Here is a 14,872-nt window from a genome sequence, read left to right as displayed (position 1 = left end):
TTATTAGCTAGATTTTAGCTAGAAAAAACCTAAAAGGCAAAGATAGCTTAAATAGTTAATACTAACCCTATCCTAACCCTAACCCCTTTATCTTAATAATAAAAAGTAAAGAGAGATAAGTATAATAGCAAGCCTTCTTAAACTGCAGCTTAAAGAGTATAGCTAGGCCTTATAGTTATGCCCCCTTAAGTTATAGTTTAAAGAAGCTAATATTAAGTAAAGAGAATTAAATAATAAATATTATACTAACCCTAAGCTAATACTAGCTAACCTTAAGTATAAGGTTAGGGTTATTTTTTATTAATTAGCTACTTAATTTAGTATTATTTAATTTAAGTTTAAAATTTAAGTAAAATTATTTATTTTAATAGCTAATATACAGTTAATTGTCTGTAAATAATACCTAGGGTTAGGGTTATTTTTTACCAATTAGCTGCTTAATTTAGTATTATTTAATTTAAGTTTAAAATTTAAGTAAAATTCTTTATTCTGGTGGCCGATATATGGTTAATTGTCTGTAAATAATAGCTAGGTGGTTGGCGCTGTGGTATATGCAGTAAAAGCGGGCATAATGTAAGGACTTGTTAGGTAGTTCTTAAGTTATCTGGGGAGGAATTTAGTAAGTAAAAGCAAGCCTTTTTAAACTATAGCTTAAGCTTTCAAGCTATAGGTTAAAAAGGCTAAAGAAAGTATAACACTTACTTATCTGTAATGCTTGCTTATTAACCACGTTATATATAAAATAATTATAATAATTAAATTAAATTAATTAGTTTATTAATTATATAACTTTAAAAAATTTTAAAATTCGTTATAAAAATCTTTTTTAAAAATTTCTTTTTTACTTTTAATTAATATAATATTATTATATTTACTTAACTTATAATTAATTATAGTAATTAAATATTTATTTTTTATAAATTTAATTAAAACTTTTTTAATATATTTTTTAATTATAAATAAAATTTTATTATTTAAAAAATAATAAGTATTTAAATTTTAATAAATTTTAAAAATATATAAAAATATTTTTAAAAGCTAATTTATAAATATATAAAAAAAATAATTTCTTTATAATTATAAATTAATATATTATTTTAAAAATATTTTTTTTTAACTTATAATAATATTAATTTAAATTTATTAAAAATAATAAATTTAAATTTTTATTTTTATTAATCTAATTTTTATTAATATATAATTTTTATTAAATTTAAATTTATATTTACTTTATAGCTAAAATAAATTAATAAGTAATATATAATATAAATACTTTAAGTAAATCCTTATATATATATAGCCTTTTCTCTTTCCTAACTTTATTATATAGTTAATAGCATTAAACCGCAGTCCACCTATAACCCCAAATCCTCCCCTCCCTCCCAATCCACCAAACCCAAACCTCCCTCTCCTCCACCGCCCTCGCCGCCAACACCATCCTCTCCTCACTCCCCTCCCCAACTTTCCTCGCCGTCCCCTCCGGCAACTGCACCTTAACACTCCACGACGGCCTCGTCTCCTCCACCTCCTCCGTCCTAGCAGTAACAAGCTGCCCTTCACCCCCAAACCACCAAACCCTCAACACCTTCCCGCCCACCATCACAGCCGCAACACTGGATCTAGGATGCGCATTTCCAACGCCGGCGACGATGCTAACATGCCACCTCGCCTTTGCACTTCTCCCTCCCATCCGCACAGCCATATGCACAGCTCCCTTCTCGGTGATCCACCATAGTCTAGAACTCTTCCCGTCATCCGCCAACGCAGCCAGGGAGGAAAGAGGGGACGCATTAACAGCATCAACACCCTCATCCCAAAACCCATACAAGAATCCAACCGCATCGTCGTCGAGCGCACACTCTCCATGAACACGCCCCGCATCCGTTATCCAGGCTACATCGGCCATGTCGTTGTCCACAGATGCGGCGGCAAGACGACTCGGTGCGCGCAGCTTGGTGGTGTTAGTGGTAGTGGCGGAGGAGTTGTCAGTGACACCGCCTGGGCCCATATCGCCGTAGACCAGGTAATTAGGCGTACTCCACTCCTCGTTCTCGGCGTCGAAGGAGGACTTTAATAAACGGCCGTAGGACCCAAGCCACCATAGATCGATCCTCTTGCCGTCTGAGCGCGCGAGGGCGGCGATGGAGCCGCCGGAGAGGACGCTTGCTGTCTTCGCGACTGTGAAGGGGAAGGACTCGATAGATTGCCAGGTCTGAGTCGTACTTGGACTGGCTTGCTGGGGCGAGGTCCAGCGTCTTGCCTGGATGGCGCCGTCGGGGTCGATCCAGTATATTTCTTGGTGTGTTGGGGTCAGGGACACGGCCGCGATGCTTGAGCCTGTTGAGATTGCGGTGAGTGGTGCTTCGAGGGTTGGCGGCGGCTCGACAGTGACAGGAACGGTACTGTAGGATTTTATCTGGCTAGATACGGTTGTCCAGAGGGTGATTGCGGATGGAGTCGCTGGGTTTTGTAGGACGCAGAGACCGGCGCCGGTGGGCATGGTAGAGTCTGGACTTATGACCACCGGGGGTGTCCAGCCTGTTTCTTCGGCAGAGGCGTCGGGAATCGTAAAGTCGATTTGGGTCGGGAGGCCGTGGAGGAGATCCGTAAGGGAAGTGGCGATGATGGTGAGTTTGGTGCCGGGTTGGAGACTGGCAAGTTTGAGATCGGCGGCGGTGAAGCTGGAGCGTTGTTCGGAATGTGCCACGTCGCGCTGGATGGAGGCTGGATTTATCTTAAGGCGGACTGTCGAGACACCTTGCATGTCGAGCCACGAGATTACGAGGCGGTCCTTTTCAATGGCGGCGGTGATACTTGGCTTTGGTAGCGTGGAGCGAGGGATCACGAGTTTCCAGGGATCACTGCTCTTTATGATGTTTGTCGTGACATCCTGAATCGTTGCCTTGACGGTAGTATAGAGGGGTAGTTTCACATTCTCGATTGCCAAGACCACGTCTCCGCTTGGTAGTTCTTCGATCGTAGCTGGAAGGGGCCCGTTCGGTGCGGTCTTTGAGGTGAAATCGCCTCCATATGCGCTTTTCTTAATCCCTGCGAAAGTCGGAGTGACTAGAATGATGAGCTTCTTCGTATTGATGTCGTAGTAACTTTCCTTCTCCTTGATCTTGAGGGTAGGTATATAGTCAACGAGAAGCTCTGTGCTGACGAATAATGCAATCGATCCACTGGGTGGTAGTGCATCGCAAACCGCTATCTTGACCTTGTCGTTGTTGACAACCTCATCCGGGGCCAGTAAAGTGGTCTCCCTGTGTGGTACGGTCGCGATTCCCAAGTCAACAGAGGTCGGCTTCATCCACTTGCCGGCTTTAATGAAGAACACCATCGGGTTAGGCAGGGCCGTTACGTTGAGCACATCCCACTTCGCACCAATCTTGCCAGCATTCATTGCCGAAGTCAAGTTCGTCACCCTAGCCCATAGGCCAACGCTGTCATTAGACTCAACAATGGCCGAGTTGCGGAACTTGTTCTGGTCGTCGGAGATGTGCTGCACGTAGGCTTTGGCGGATTTGTCTACTTCACCCTGGTAGTTGTAGCCTGGCGGAGCCAGTAGCCGCACTGACACGTTGAGGTCGGATTGAGCAAAGGCATGCTGTTGACTGTACAGGAACGTAGTTTTCATATCCGGCGAGGCAATGTTGATGGCGATTTGCGTGATAACCCCCGCGACAGTAACCTGTCCTTCCGCGGTATCCTCTGCTGCGTCCGCAGTGAATGAAACAGATTGAGGTGGCTTGAGGAAAGGCACTTGACCGGCCTCACCGGGAGTACTCCAGTCAGCTGCCTCTACGACTTTGGCGTCTCCGAACAGCTCCTTGATCATGTCGGGCAGTTGTTCATCGAAAGCTTTCTTGACCTCCGGGTCCTTGGGCTCGTCCTTCAGATCTGTGCGATGGCTTGGCGCCTTGAACCAATCATCAACGACTGGCATGTATGCCTTGACCGTGACATACAGTTTCGAGTCGTATTCCAATCCGGGGTACTCGATCGTATGCTTTGTGTCGTTGATATTGAGCACTTCATTGGCTCCCGTGAAGTCGGCGTTTGTGCTGTACAGAAGCTTCCATCGAATGTCCGGATGAGTCGACGATGCCTTAGCAGCATAGATAAACGGAGGCATCACCTTCGTCCAGTCGCAAATAACAGACACATCATCAACCTCATCAGAGGCGAACTTGACATCAGGCTTGCCAGTCAACTCCATCGCCGTCTTGATCTTATCCAGTGCATCCCTCAGCTTCTGCATTGTCTCCTTATGCAACTTATCCAGCTTGTCCTTCAGCTTGTCCATATCCTCTTTGACCTTCGGATCGTTGGTTCGATCCCCAACGAGCTTCCCTATTAACCACAGTGCAATCCCGATCGCGATTCCTAGTGCGAGACAAAATAACGCGCCACCGAGTTCTTCCAACGCAACGGCAATGCCTCCAGCTGCACCTGCAGCTGCGGCAGCGCCAGCTCCATCGGCACCTTTGCCAGCTTCGTTGCTCTCTCCCTCAGATTGATTCGCATCTTCCTCCGCAATCTCTTTGCCTCTCTTAACAAGGTCCTCATTATCCGCTCCACGACATAACAAGGATTTGATAGCCCACTTGCCACATTCTTTCAGCAACATAGCTCCAACCAACTGAACCAGATTCTCCTTCTGCGAGACCAGCGCTGTGGCAATCTTAGGGAGGTTGTGCTTCATCAGTTCACCCAGTGTGGCGATGACGCCGTCTTTGTCGATTCGAGGCTTGATTTCGAGTGGAAGTGGCTTCATTTCTACGGTCAGGACTTCTCGGGTGGGGATTGAGATGACGTATTTCCAGTCGATTTGGAGGTGGATGAAGCCGTCTCTGACAACGCTTTGGTGTTTGCCCATTATGCCGTCTTCCGAGTTGTCGTTACCCGGGTTAGCTGTTGTTGTCGGGCCTGTAGATGGCGAGGTGGTTGATGTTGTCGTTGGCGGATTGGGATCGATGGTCATACTCTTAGGCGCGGGTAGGATTCCTGTTGATACCGGTCCTCCGACGACTTCTGGGGCTGTTATTAACGCCGTACCCGTCCCTTTCGACTCATTATTGTCGGGAAAGCTCAGACTGAATCTGAATGTCGTGGTGACAGCTCCATCAAAAACGATGTTCGTGAGCTCTCCACATGCCGACTTGTCAGCATTAGCGCCCTCCTTAAGAATATCCTTCAACTTCAGGAACCCGTCAAGTGCGTCATTGATATCCCACTTCTTAAAGGAGAAACGACCGTTCTTATAGATGAACTCGATGGTGGGCTCCGAGATACCAGCAAACATCTCGCGGAACTTTATGGATCCCTCGAAGCACTTTTCACTGGTGTTGTAGTTCATCTCCATGTCGATGGGCTTGGTTTTAAAGAAGGATATTGCGGCTTTTACACCGATCAACACCTGCAACGATGATCAGTAAGGTTGCGAGTTATGCATCTAATTCACGGATACTTACTGTCTTTGGCTGCCGTCCATCAACGAACATAGCAGGCCCCTTGTACGGCTGCTCTGCATTCTTCTCCTTGTACCCAGTAATCTCCGCGAATTCCAGATCTATCGATTGCTCATAGATCGCCTGGAACTTGATGCCCTTGCGTGATGCCGCTATGTCCAGGCTGACGCCGAATGGCTTGTCGAAGAGAATGACCGAGGCTCCAAGCTGGAATCCCGGATCATACGACGACTTCTCCCTGTAAGTCAGCTTCTTTGTGCCACGGATGTAGTAGATACACGCCGATACAAACTTGAAGTTTGGATGCGTATCGGTCGGCCAAGAGACGTCTGCGTCGCTGTTTCCAGGCTTCAGCAGCTTGTCGTACACCTCCGCTACTGGGAGCTTCGCATCCGACACATTCTCGTACTCGAGGAAGACGGCTATCGGCACGCCATCTTGGAAGATGATTCGCCCGGTCAAGGAGTGCTGAATTTCATCTCCAGGTCCGAGAGTAACATTACCAAAGACCTCATATTTCCTCCCTGCAGGCGTGATCTCTCCACTGATGCCCAGTTCTCTCAACGTGACATTGAACATCTCCTCGAATGGCGATTCAATCCTGGCGACCGCCGCCGTATTCTTAGCCAGCGCAAACCACGTCTTATCCTTGACACTGTGATAGTCGACCTTGAAAGTAACCGGCTGGCGGAGTTGCTTCAAGATAAGTTCACCCGTCACATCAACCTGCCGCTCGCTCATCTTTCCATTTTCCAACTTCCTACCCGCCGTCTGATAAGACCCCGACGCATTAATTTCGATCGCTCCACCCAGCAGGACCAACTTCCGCACATCGATACTATACACAGAGCCCGGCCCATCTCCGCCGATCTTTGCATAAACAATGATGTTCGGTACGTCTGGAGCTTTCGTCTTATCCTTCTCTACGGGATAAGCGAGGGCGGTGGACATCTCATGTTCCGTCGATTCAAGCGATATATCGGCGAAAAACCACGCGCCAGGTAGCAACTTGCCATCCTTGATCCCTTTGACATCAGGGATATTAACGGCATCTTCCATCTTCTGAACCGCGTCTTCAGAAGCCTTCTTTTCCTTGTCGTCATCATTATCTGTCGTGACAACGCCGCCTGCCCCTCCTCCATCCCCTCCTACCGCATCTTTCTTATCCTCCTCGAGAGTGTTGTAGTAATCGACTCCAGACCCCTCTTTCGCACCATCCCCAACGCTCTTCGTCTGAACGTCCAAGTCCTCCCTCAAAGCCTCCAACGTCGTTTCAAACGTCAAAACTTGCACCGCCACTTTTTCAATCTTGAAGTACTTTGACACCGTCTCCTCAAGCGCCGGCCAAATCCTCTCCGGTCTCGTCGCCACCAAACTGAAGAAATATCCTCTCTTTGTATTGTCATTGGGCTGGCGTCGACCCATCAACACTGCGGAACCGACGCTGGCGATCTGACCGGCGATGATGAAGCGTGATTGGGTGAAGTTCACGTATAGCAGACACGCGCCCGAGAACGATAGCGGTGCGGCGTCAGAAGATGTACTGGCCCATTTATTGTTGGCATCATTGTTCCCAAGACGGGTCGCAAGGCTCGAGATATCAGCTCCTCCTTGCTGCTCTCCTCCCACACTAGGTTTAGCAACGACTGTCGCAAAAAGTACAGTATCGCTCTTGGGACCAATATCCAACGTCGCTGTCGCTTGGAGGAATCCATCGAATCCAGAAATGGAAACTTGACCGAAGAGATGGACATCGTACTGATACTTTGCAGCTTCTTGAATTGTGGTGTCCCGTGTTGCCTTTATGTAGCCGCCTACTTTATCGATGCTGAGTTTGAGGTCGGTGTCTTTGATTGGTATTTCCGCCAACCTCAACCCTAGACCTGAGATCTGTACGAACTTGCCCTGTGCAACTATAAAGTCTATACGGCCGATTGGGATGTCTGTGGGGAGGGAGATGTCTTCGGGTGGCTTGTACTTGGCGTCGTTGAGGAATTGGGATGTTAATTGCGCGAATTGAATGCTATCAACGCTCGTTGGATCATTCGGGTTCGACGGTGATTTATTCCCCAGAACCAACTGCCCTAGGAACACGGTGTCGTGCTTGGGATGCTTTCGGAATAAAACGCGGAGAGGTTGGCCTGCTATGTCTAAACGACCGTAGACGGTTGCGATTAGGCCGACGAAGTCATCTTTTTGAGCGGCTTTGGCATTGTAGGAGACTTCGAGGCCAAGTTCTTGGAGGATGACGGCGGGGGATTCCAGGATTGTGAAGGGTTTGGACAGGGTGACGGCGAGGTCTGCTGTAGCCAATGTAAATCTCTTCGATTGCTTCTTGGTTGGTGTGACGCCTGTCTTTCCGCTGGATACTCCTGTTCCGGAAGTGGAGGGTGCTGGCGCTGGCTGTTCACTGGGAGCAACATCGCCAATCTCGACAGTTCCCGCCAGGCGAACAAGTTCGAGGTCAAGGAAGTTGGGTGATTGATCTGGCCTGTCGTAATTGGGAGGGTCGAAGCCGAACAGCAAGAGGAAATTGCTGAGTGCCAGCGCGCCCTTGTCGAGGCCTACAACGCTAAGAGAGACGATTCTCGCTGTCTTGTTGTCGCCAGATTGATAGCCAAACGAAACGCGGGTTCGCAATTTGTTGATGGTGGCAGTCCCGGATACGATCAAAGTATCATGCTCGGGATACTCATCGCTGTCCTTCCATGCAGCTGTGCTCTCGTCACCGGCAGGATTTGTGAGGGACCTCTCGACTCCAGGACGCTTCGGCACCGCCGCCAGAGGCTTGGGTTGCTCGGTTGAAGGTACTGCAGCCCCAGTAGAGCCTTGTTCGCCGGTTGTGCTTGTGTTGCCACCACCTTGCATTGGGCTCGCGCTTGGATCAATGGCCTTCGGTGTAACCTTCTGCTCCTTTGGTTTCCCACGTCGATACGATACCATAAGAGACTTGAGCACAAACTTCCCCTTCTCAGTCTGATTTCCCTCAACACCAAGCTCTTCCTTCCCTCCCAGATCGAGGTCGAATCTATCAAGCTTGATGGGATCTCCCTTCTTACCAACGTCCAATGCAACTCCTGCAATATTGAACGTCATGTCCGTGACTGCCGGAACAAGATCCACGGTCTGCAGGTCAGAAGGCAAAATCTCCTTGATGATCCCAGCGATAGTCAGATCCTTCACTGCGGGAGTCAACGTCGCAAAGACAACTCGCTTCCTCGTATCGTAGCCAACATCCACTCGCAGAGTCTTGTTAAGAAAACAGGCATTGGCACCGAAACTGAAGACGTCCTTCTTCTCTCCTGAAACAGGGTCTTTCCTGACTTCCGGATCAAGCTTACTCTTCCACATGAGACCGACCTCCAAGTTCTCCAGCTTGAGCGGACCGAATTCCAGAGCTCGCGTGTAAAAGAATGTCGTCTCGAATCCGAATACGGATAAATCCCTCTCTGATCCAGCAGCGTATCCGAATGACACCTGGAAGACACGCAGCTTGGTCGACAGAATAGTACCAATGACAGGCAGATCCTCCATAGACGGTAAACCCATCTGTACCAGCGCATCTTGCGCGCTAATACCAGCCGGAGGAGCCTGCACCTTGACAAAACCGGGACTATCAGGTTGCGGAGTTTTGAACGCAACATTGAGACTTCGTTTTAGACCATCAATATAAATCTCTCCCTCTCCCGAACTGAGAAGCGAGCTCTCGGCCAATTTCTCAATGTTTACCATGGCTTTCTTGATTGTGAATTGGTTCGGTATGAGAGCGAGATCATGGACGAGAAGGGTGATGGACCAAGTTGTCACGGAGAGTCTGCCGTCGAGACCCTTTGGCTCGGCGGCAATCTCGAAGTCCTTGACGGCGACTTTGGTTAGGAGATCGCTGAGGATGGGGACGTTAGTCTTAATGTCGGGTGAGATCTCGATGCCTGATGTTGTGGCTATGTCGTCGATGGATATGCCGCCTCGGCAGGTCAAAGCGATGGAGTAGGCGTAGTCGTTTCTGATGTAGCCGACTGGATCTGCCAGGAAACCGACTTGCAAGGACCTTTTCCTGGGTGGTTGTGGTGCCCCTGGATTGGAGATGCCCAGCTTGGCATCGGGATCATCGATGGTGTTGCTTGATGTGATAGGAATGATGAAGCTGACCTCGGTTCTGACGCGCCGCACGGCCTTTGTCAACGGATTGAGGATGGTCACTCTGATCTTCGGATGTTCGATAGCTTTTAGTTGGAATTCTTTCGGTAGATAGTCTTTCCAATCGTCCAGCTTGATCGCAATGAACACAGATGATAGTCGGTAGTCGTCTGTTGCTTTCACAGTCTGCCTTACCGAAAAGCCAATCTCCGACCCATTCAAGGATGCAAGATCTTTCGGCATCGGCGTCTGCTGACCGGAACCTCCAGTCGACAGTGTGGAGTTGGTGAGGGGAACACCGAGGGTCTTCATGTCATCATATGGCAGAGACAACAACCCTGCTAGCTTGCTGATAGACGACACGTTCGCCGCCGTGAAATCAATATCTGTGGACTGCTCTCCAAGACTGCAATTCAGTCTTAATTCTACGACGCCATTGCCTTCGGCGCTGATCGTGGCTGCGCCTTCGAGGTTGATTCGTTCGTGGGTTTTGGCACCAATGTTTTGAAAGCCAAGCGCCAGACGTGTGATCTGAACGCCGATAGTGTCTAGCTTGATGTTTCTAAGAAACTTGTTCACGCCGTCTAGCTGAAGGTGTATCAGGGCCGATTTGATCGCCGGTGCTCCTTGTGTCATGGTATTGCCGTGCTCTACCGGGGACAGGTCGAGGTCTGGCTGCAGCTTCGCCAAGCCGGCTTGTACGAACTCGCCGGGGATGCGCGAGGAGAGTATATCCATCGCTCTCGTGGTGTTGTTCTGTAATAAGAGTGGCAGCAGGTCTGCGATCGTGATCTTCGCAAGCTTCTCGGGAGTAACATTGATTCCGAGAAGAAAATCGCGGAGATTGGCGAACCTTGCCGCGAGCTCGACAGACCTGCTACTCTTTACTGTCACTTGCTCGTCTGTCGTGATAGATAATTCCATGTTGAATGTTGTGTCAGTCTGTCGAGAGATGAAGATCTTTGACGATTCTATCTTCAACTTGTCGTCCCCAAAGACGAAGAGATCACCTGCCTCTGCGAGAGCTACCAAGGTCGCATTGCTGAATTCGTTGAGAGCTGCTTGCGAGTCATACTCAACCTTTGAAGCATCCAGATGAACTTTGTCTCCCGCTAATAGCTTCTCGTAACTGAGATTCATCTTCGAACCGATATGTCGTTGTTTTCCAGTGATTGCCTCGAGCGCGTCGGTGCGCGAAGTGATGAGGTTGAAGTCGAACCCGATACGTCTGAGGTAGTCTCGCAAGGAACTCTCGGTTTGAATGGCTGGCACAATGGCTGATGGCTGTTCCGTGGCAGAGACCTTTGTCGTGATGGCGGAGGCCGTCTCTAGTTGCATCTTGGGCAGAGTTGTTTCATCGGGGGATGTCGCAATCATATGCATGTGCGCAAATTGTGATGTAGCCGCCCCGTCTTCCGCATTCTTCTCGGTTGTGCTTGAATTTGCCCAGTTAGTGATGGTTTCTTGATCGGTTAACATCTCGGGAAGTGGAATGGAAGGGTTTTCTATGACAGATTCCGACGATTCAACAACGCCATTACTCTCGTCGACTGGAATCGCAACTGCATTCATTTCAAGGTCTGGAAGCTGCAGGTTCCTGATGCTCATCTCCGCGAACATGTTGTCGTCATTTCCATGTGCCTGATCTTTCCATTGATCAAATTCATCGTCTGATTCATCATTGTCCTTCAACCATTTTTCAAAACTTCCTTTTGGTAGGGTATGCGTCTCTATCAGCATCGAGTTCTCCTCCTCGACTTCGGACTCGTCCATGATCAATGTCCCCGTTGGCCCATAAACAGGTGGTTTATTGATGGCCCTCATTCCAGCATGAACCTTCTCTCTCTCCTCTTCGGTAAGACCATTCTCAAACGTATTCCATTCAATGGCAGAAATCTCAAAGCTGCAACATGTCATGGCTGTTGAGTATTTGGAGGGGCCATTCTTTCGCGCAACACGAACGGAAGTGAACGGCGCGTCGTTGTTTGGGCCATAGACAAAAGTACCATGATTGGGTGTACCGAAGTTGAACTCGAAGAGCCATCTGCTCGTGAACATGTCCGAGTCTCCATCTTGACAATAGAAGGTTCGGCTTTCAGAGATTGGGTCTCGCGCATTAGTGAGCGTAAGTGTTCGACACCATAGCGAGCCATTTTCAATGACGTCCACACCTTCTGTTACGAGAAAGCACGGGAGCTTTCCGAGATCGTGTTCTGAGATCACTGTGGGAGGGTGGAGGCCGTCCAGGAAATATTTGGTTCCGGCCATCTCGCAGTGAACGGCCCAAACCTGCAGGCTCAAATCGCTGCGTGTCAGGAGTAAACGCTTGTCCGTAAATGCGCTAAGGATTTGTTTGTTACGCTTTTCGCCTTCGTCAGTGAATGAGATCTGCCTCGTGAAACTATCTCGTGCTCTTTGGCCAACGGGCCGTGTGGGGTTGGCCGGGTCAGCTTGTGGGACTGGGTTGCCGTCCAAGGTAACATACGCCCTTTGGTCGAGGTGATATACGTTCAGTTTATTGCCTGAGAACAGCTGCTGACGTGATTGGCCCACGAGTCGAGCTCCTGCTCCAAGCCTGGGATTATTCATATTCGAAGGATCGGTCATGTATAGCTCCTTTGGTGTAGTATGAACACCCTGTTGACAAGCAACTGCAAGCCCTAAGAGCGTAGAGACATGAGGATGATGATATGGAATAGATGACCCGCTCACCATGTAGGTGTGGGACTCGAAACTCTTGTAGAACGCGGCGACTTGGTAAATTCCCCAGCAGGCAAAGAAGTCTTCACACGGTAGGTCTCTCATCGCGAAAGAGAACCAGTTCTGCATTTGATCAAAAGTCCAGCTCTCATAGGTGGGATTTGCATATGTATTCCAGAAGAATGGAAATCTCGGAGCCGGGGTGGTCATCATGATGGTGTAATCGTAGATTATGATTGGGTCTGGGTGGTCGGCTGGCCAGGGTGCAAGGTCACTTAGGTCAAGGACAGGACGGTCCAGCCGGGTCTTCGCCAAGTTGAGCCACTGGTCTCGTCGTCCGGTCAAGAGAGCCAACAGACTGTCCATGGTCGCTGTCCCCTGGAACTGGACCTCCCGTAAGAAATGGGTTGTTACGTGTTTGCAGTACTCGGCGACGTCTTCAAATGAGTTGGTTTGTTCGTGTAAGTCTCTGCTTTGGCTTGTCCAATAGTTGGGCCAGACATCATTGACAGATTTCTGCAGAAGCATATACACAGCACTCTCCTTGGTCATGCCCAGATTTGTCTTGAGATCGACCGGATTTTGCATAGAGTCCGTGAGCGCCCCATGATGCTGAATTTTGTAGATTGCCAAATCAGGTGCAGTCATACCGTCGTCGCGGACAAATTGACCAATTCGCCTGACACTGCTGTCGCCGGTGAAATAGACTGGTTTCTCGTACACCTCTCCAGTTCGCATCAGGATACTGCTCTGATTCGTTACGGTGAAGCCAGCTGGGGGACCGTCGTAGGTAGATAGGTCTGCATTTGCATCAAGGTCAACGGCAGCACCTGGATCGATTCGTGAAAATTGAAGAACGTGGTTGTAGGAGTTGTTATCTGTAAGATCATTCATATCCAACCCTGCGTATGGATAATCGAGATGGAGACCATCGGGCAGGTATCCGTTACTGAGCTGGGGATATAGTTGTCTCTTGTTGAGTGTCTCCACGAGGTCTTCAAAATTCACAATTTGAGTGCTACTTCCATCTTGCGCGATTTTGTTTCTGAGGAAAGGAACGTAGAACTTGAAATGATCCCAATCGATGATGTTGTCCGGCATTTCACAGACCATTCTCAGGAGGCCATATCGGTGATCATCATCGGTATGTGAATTGACCATGCTCATGAGAATCAAGCCCTCTTGCACGCCCCAGACCTCTCGAACGGCAGACAAAAGGTGGTGGTAGTACGGAGCCGCTTGCACGAAGGAGTCATCTTCGGAAAAGTATTGCGTTTTCGGCCCGCCGTCTACGATGACAAGCCGACGCTCTTCGTTGACGACGTATTCCAGGATGAAGGCATCTCCACGACCCGCCCACACCATGTGAATCTTGATGTTTGTAGCCATAATTTGTGTCCTGCAGTCGAACTACCGTCACGTCACTGCTGCTGAGTCGCCGCGCCCTTGAACTGATGGATGAAATCGTATCTGCTATGGAACCCCCTTCAGGGTCTCAGCAGGCCAGGTCGCCTCTTGATAAACCCAGTGGCAGGGATCATCGCTAGTCGGAAACACGCTGCGTGCCGCCGGCTGGTATTGCAAGACTATCAATCTCCTTATGCAAGACAAGTCCCGTACCACCGCAGACTCTTGGCGCTCTCATTGGACGGCCAGGGGTATCTTTCGGTAGCGTTTCGATCATTGCAGCAATTGGAGAAACGCAAATGACTCTAAACTACATCAGTATCTGAACTGTGGGGACTGTTCTCGGAATCTCCACATAAAACAGGGATTAAAACAGGCGCTAAGATTCCGCTGGCGTCAAGTCGTCATGCATTTCGCCAATGGCATGCGATGATCAAGTCGGCAGCTCCACCGACATACCGTGAGCTATACAAAGGTCTGGCCCGCCAGTGGGGAACAACGACGAAAAGAGCTCGAATGGCGCTTTGGGGACGGATCGAGGCTGGCTGGAAGCGACCATCATTGCCAAAACCAACGTCACCCTTCATTGCCGGAAAGGTGATCTGCAGGAAGACCATTTTGCTCGAGGCGTTGATTCCCTGGCTGACCATTCCGAACACGAGATCTTGTAGTGACTCTGCCTCTCAGCTAGCCACATTTTTGCCACTAGGCGCTTGTCGAGCAACAGAAGGCGGTGAAAACCCTGGTCTTGATGATCTATCATATTTTTCAGCTGCCGCCTTTCCCACTTGCCGCCACCTTGCATTCCATGACTGCCAATGTTTTTATTCGATGATATTACGAGGGAATGTGAATGTAGATAGTTTACTGCATGTCTTGCCTCTGAAAATTAACACTTCTCCAGTTTATATAAGGAGATGCAGTGGCATTTATTCTCAGTGAGCCTTAAAATGAATTAAGGTATAAAGTTTAAGATTATATGGCGTTTTTCTAATACCCTTTTTAGTCAGGCTAGGAGGGAAAATAAAAAACAAGACTGCCTTATATTAAAATTTATTAATTTACAACTAAATCCAGTTTTGTTTTTTATTTCCCCTTAAGGTCAGGGTATACTTTACTTTATATAGGTTTATATACTTTTATTTAATATCTATACC

General features: G+C 48.5%; 1 protein-coding gene across 1 annotated transcript; it reads right to left on the bottom strand.

Annotated features, from left to right (window-relative positions):
- Positions 1-1,339: 1,339 nt before the first annotated feature.
- On the bottom strand, positions 1,340-13,697 carry FMAN_13073 (uncharacterized protein; the record flags this gene model as incomplete). The annotated part of the gene is made up of 2 exons (XM_041823588.1): positions 1,340-5,419; positions 5,475-13,697. The coding sequence occupies 2 exons, from the start codon at positions 13,695-13,697 to the stop codon at positions 1,340-1,342; spliced, it is 12,303 nt and encodes a 4,100-aa protein (XP_041689154.1).
- Positions 13,698-14,872: the final 1,175 nt, after the last annotated feature.

Source organism: Fusarium mangiferae, assembly GCF_900044065.1.
Source record: "Fusarium mangiferae strain MRC7560 genome assembly, contig: FMAN_scaffold015, whole genome shotgun sequence".
In the NCBI taxonomy this organism is placed as follows: Eukaryota; Fungi; Ascomycota; class Sordariomycetes; order Hypocreales; family Nectriaceae; genus Fusarium; species Fusarium mangiferae.
This window is presented reverse-complemented; position numbering and strand designations above follow the sequence as displayed.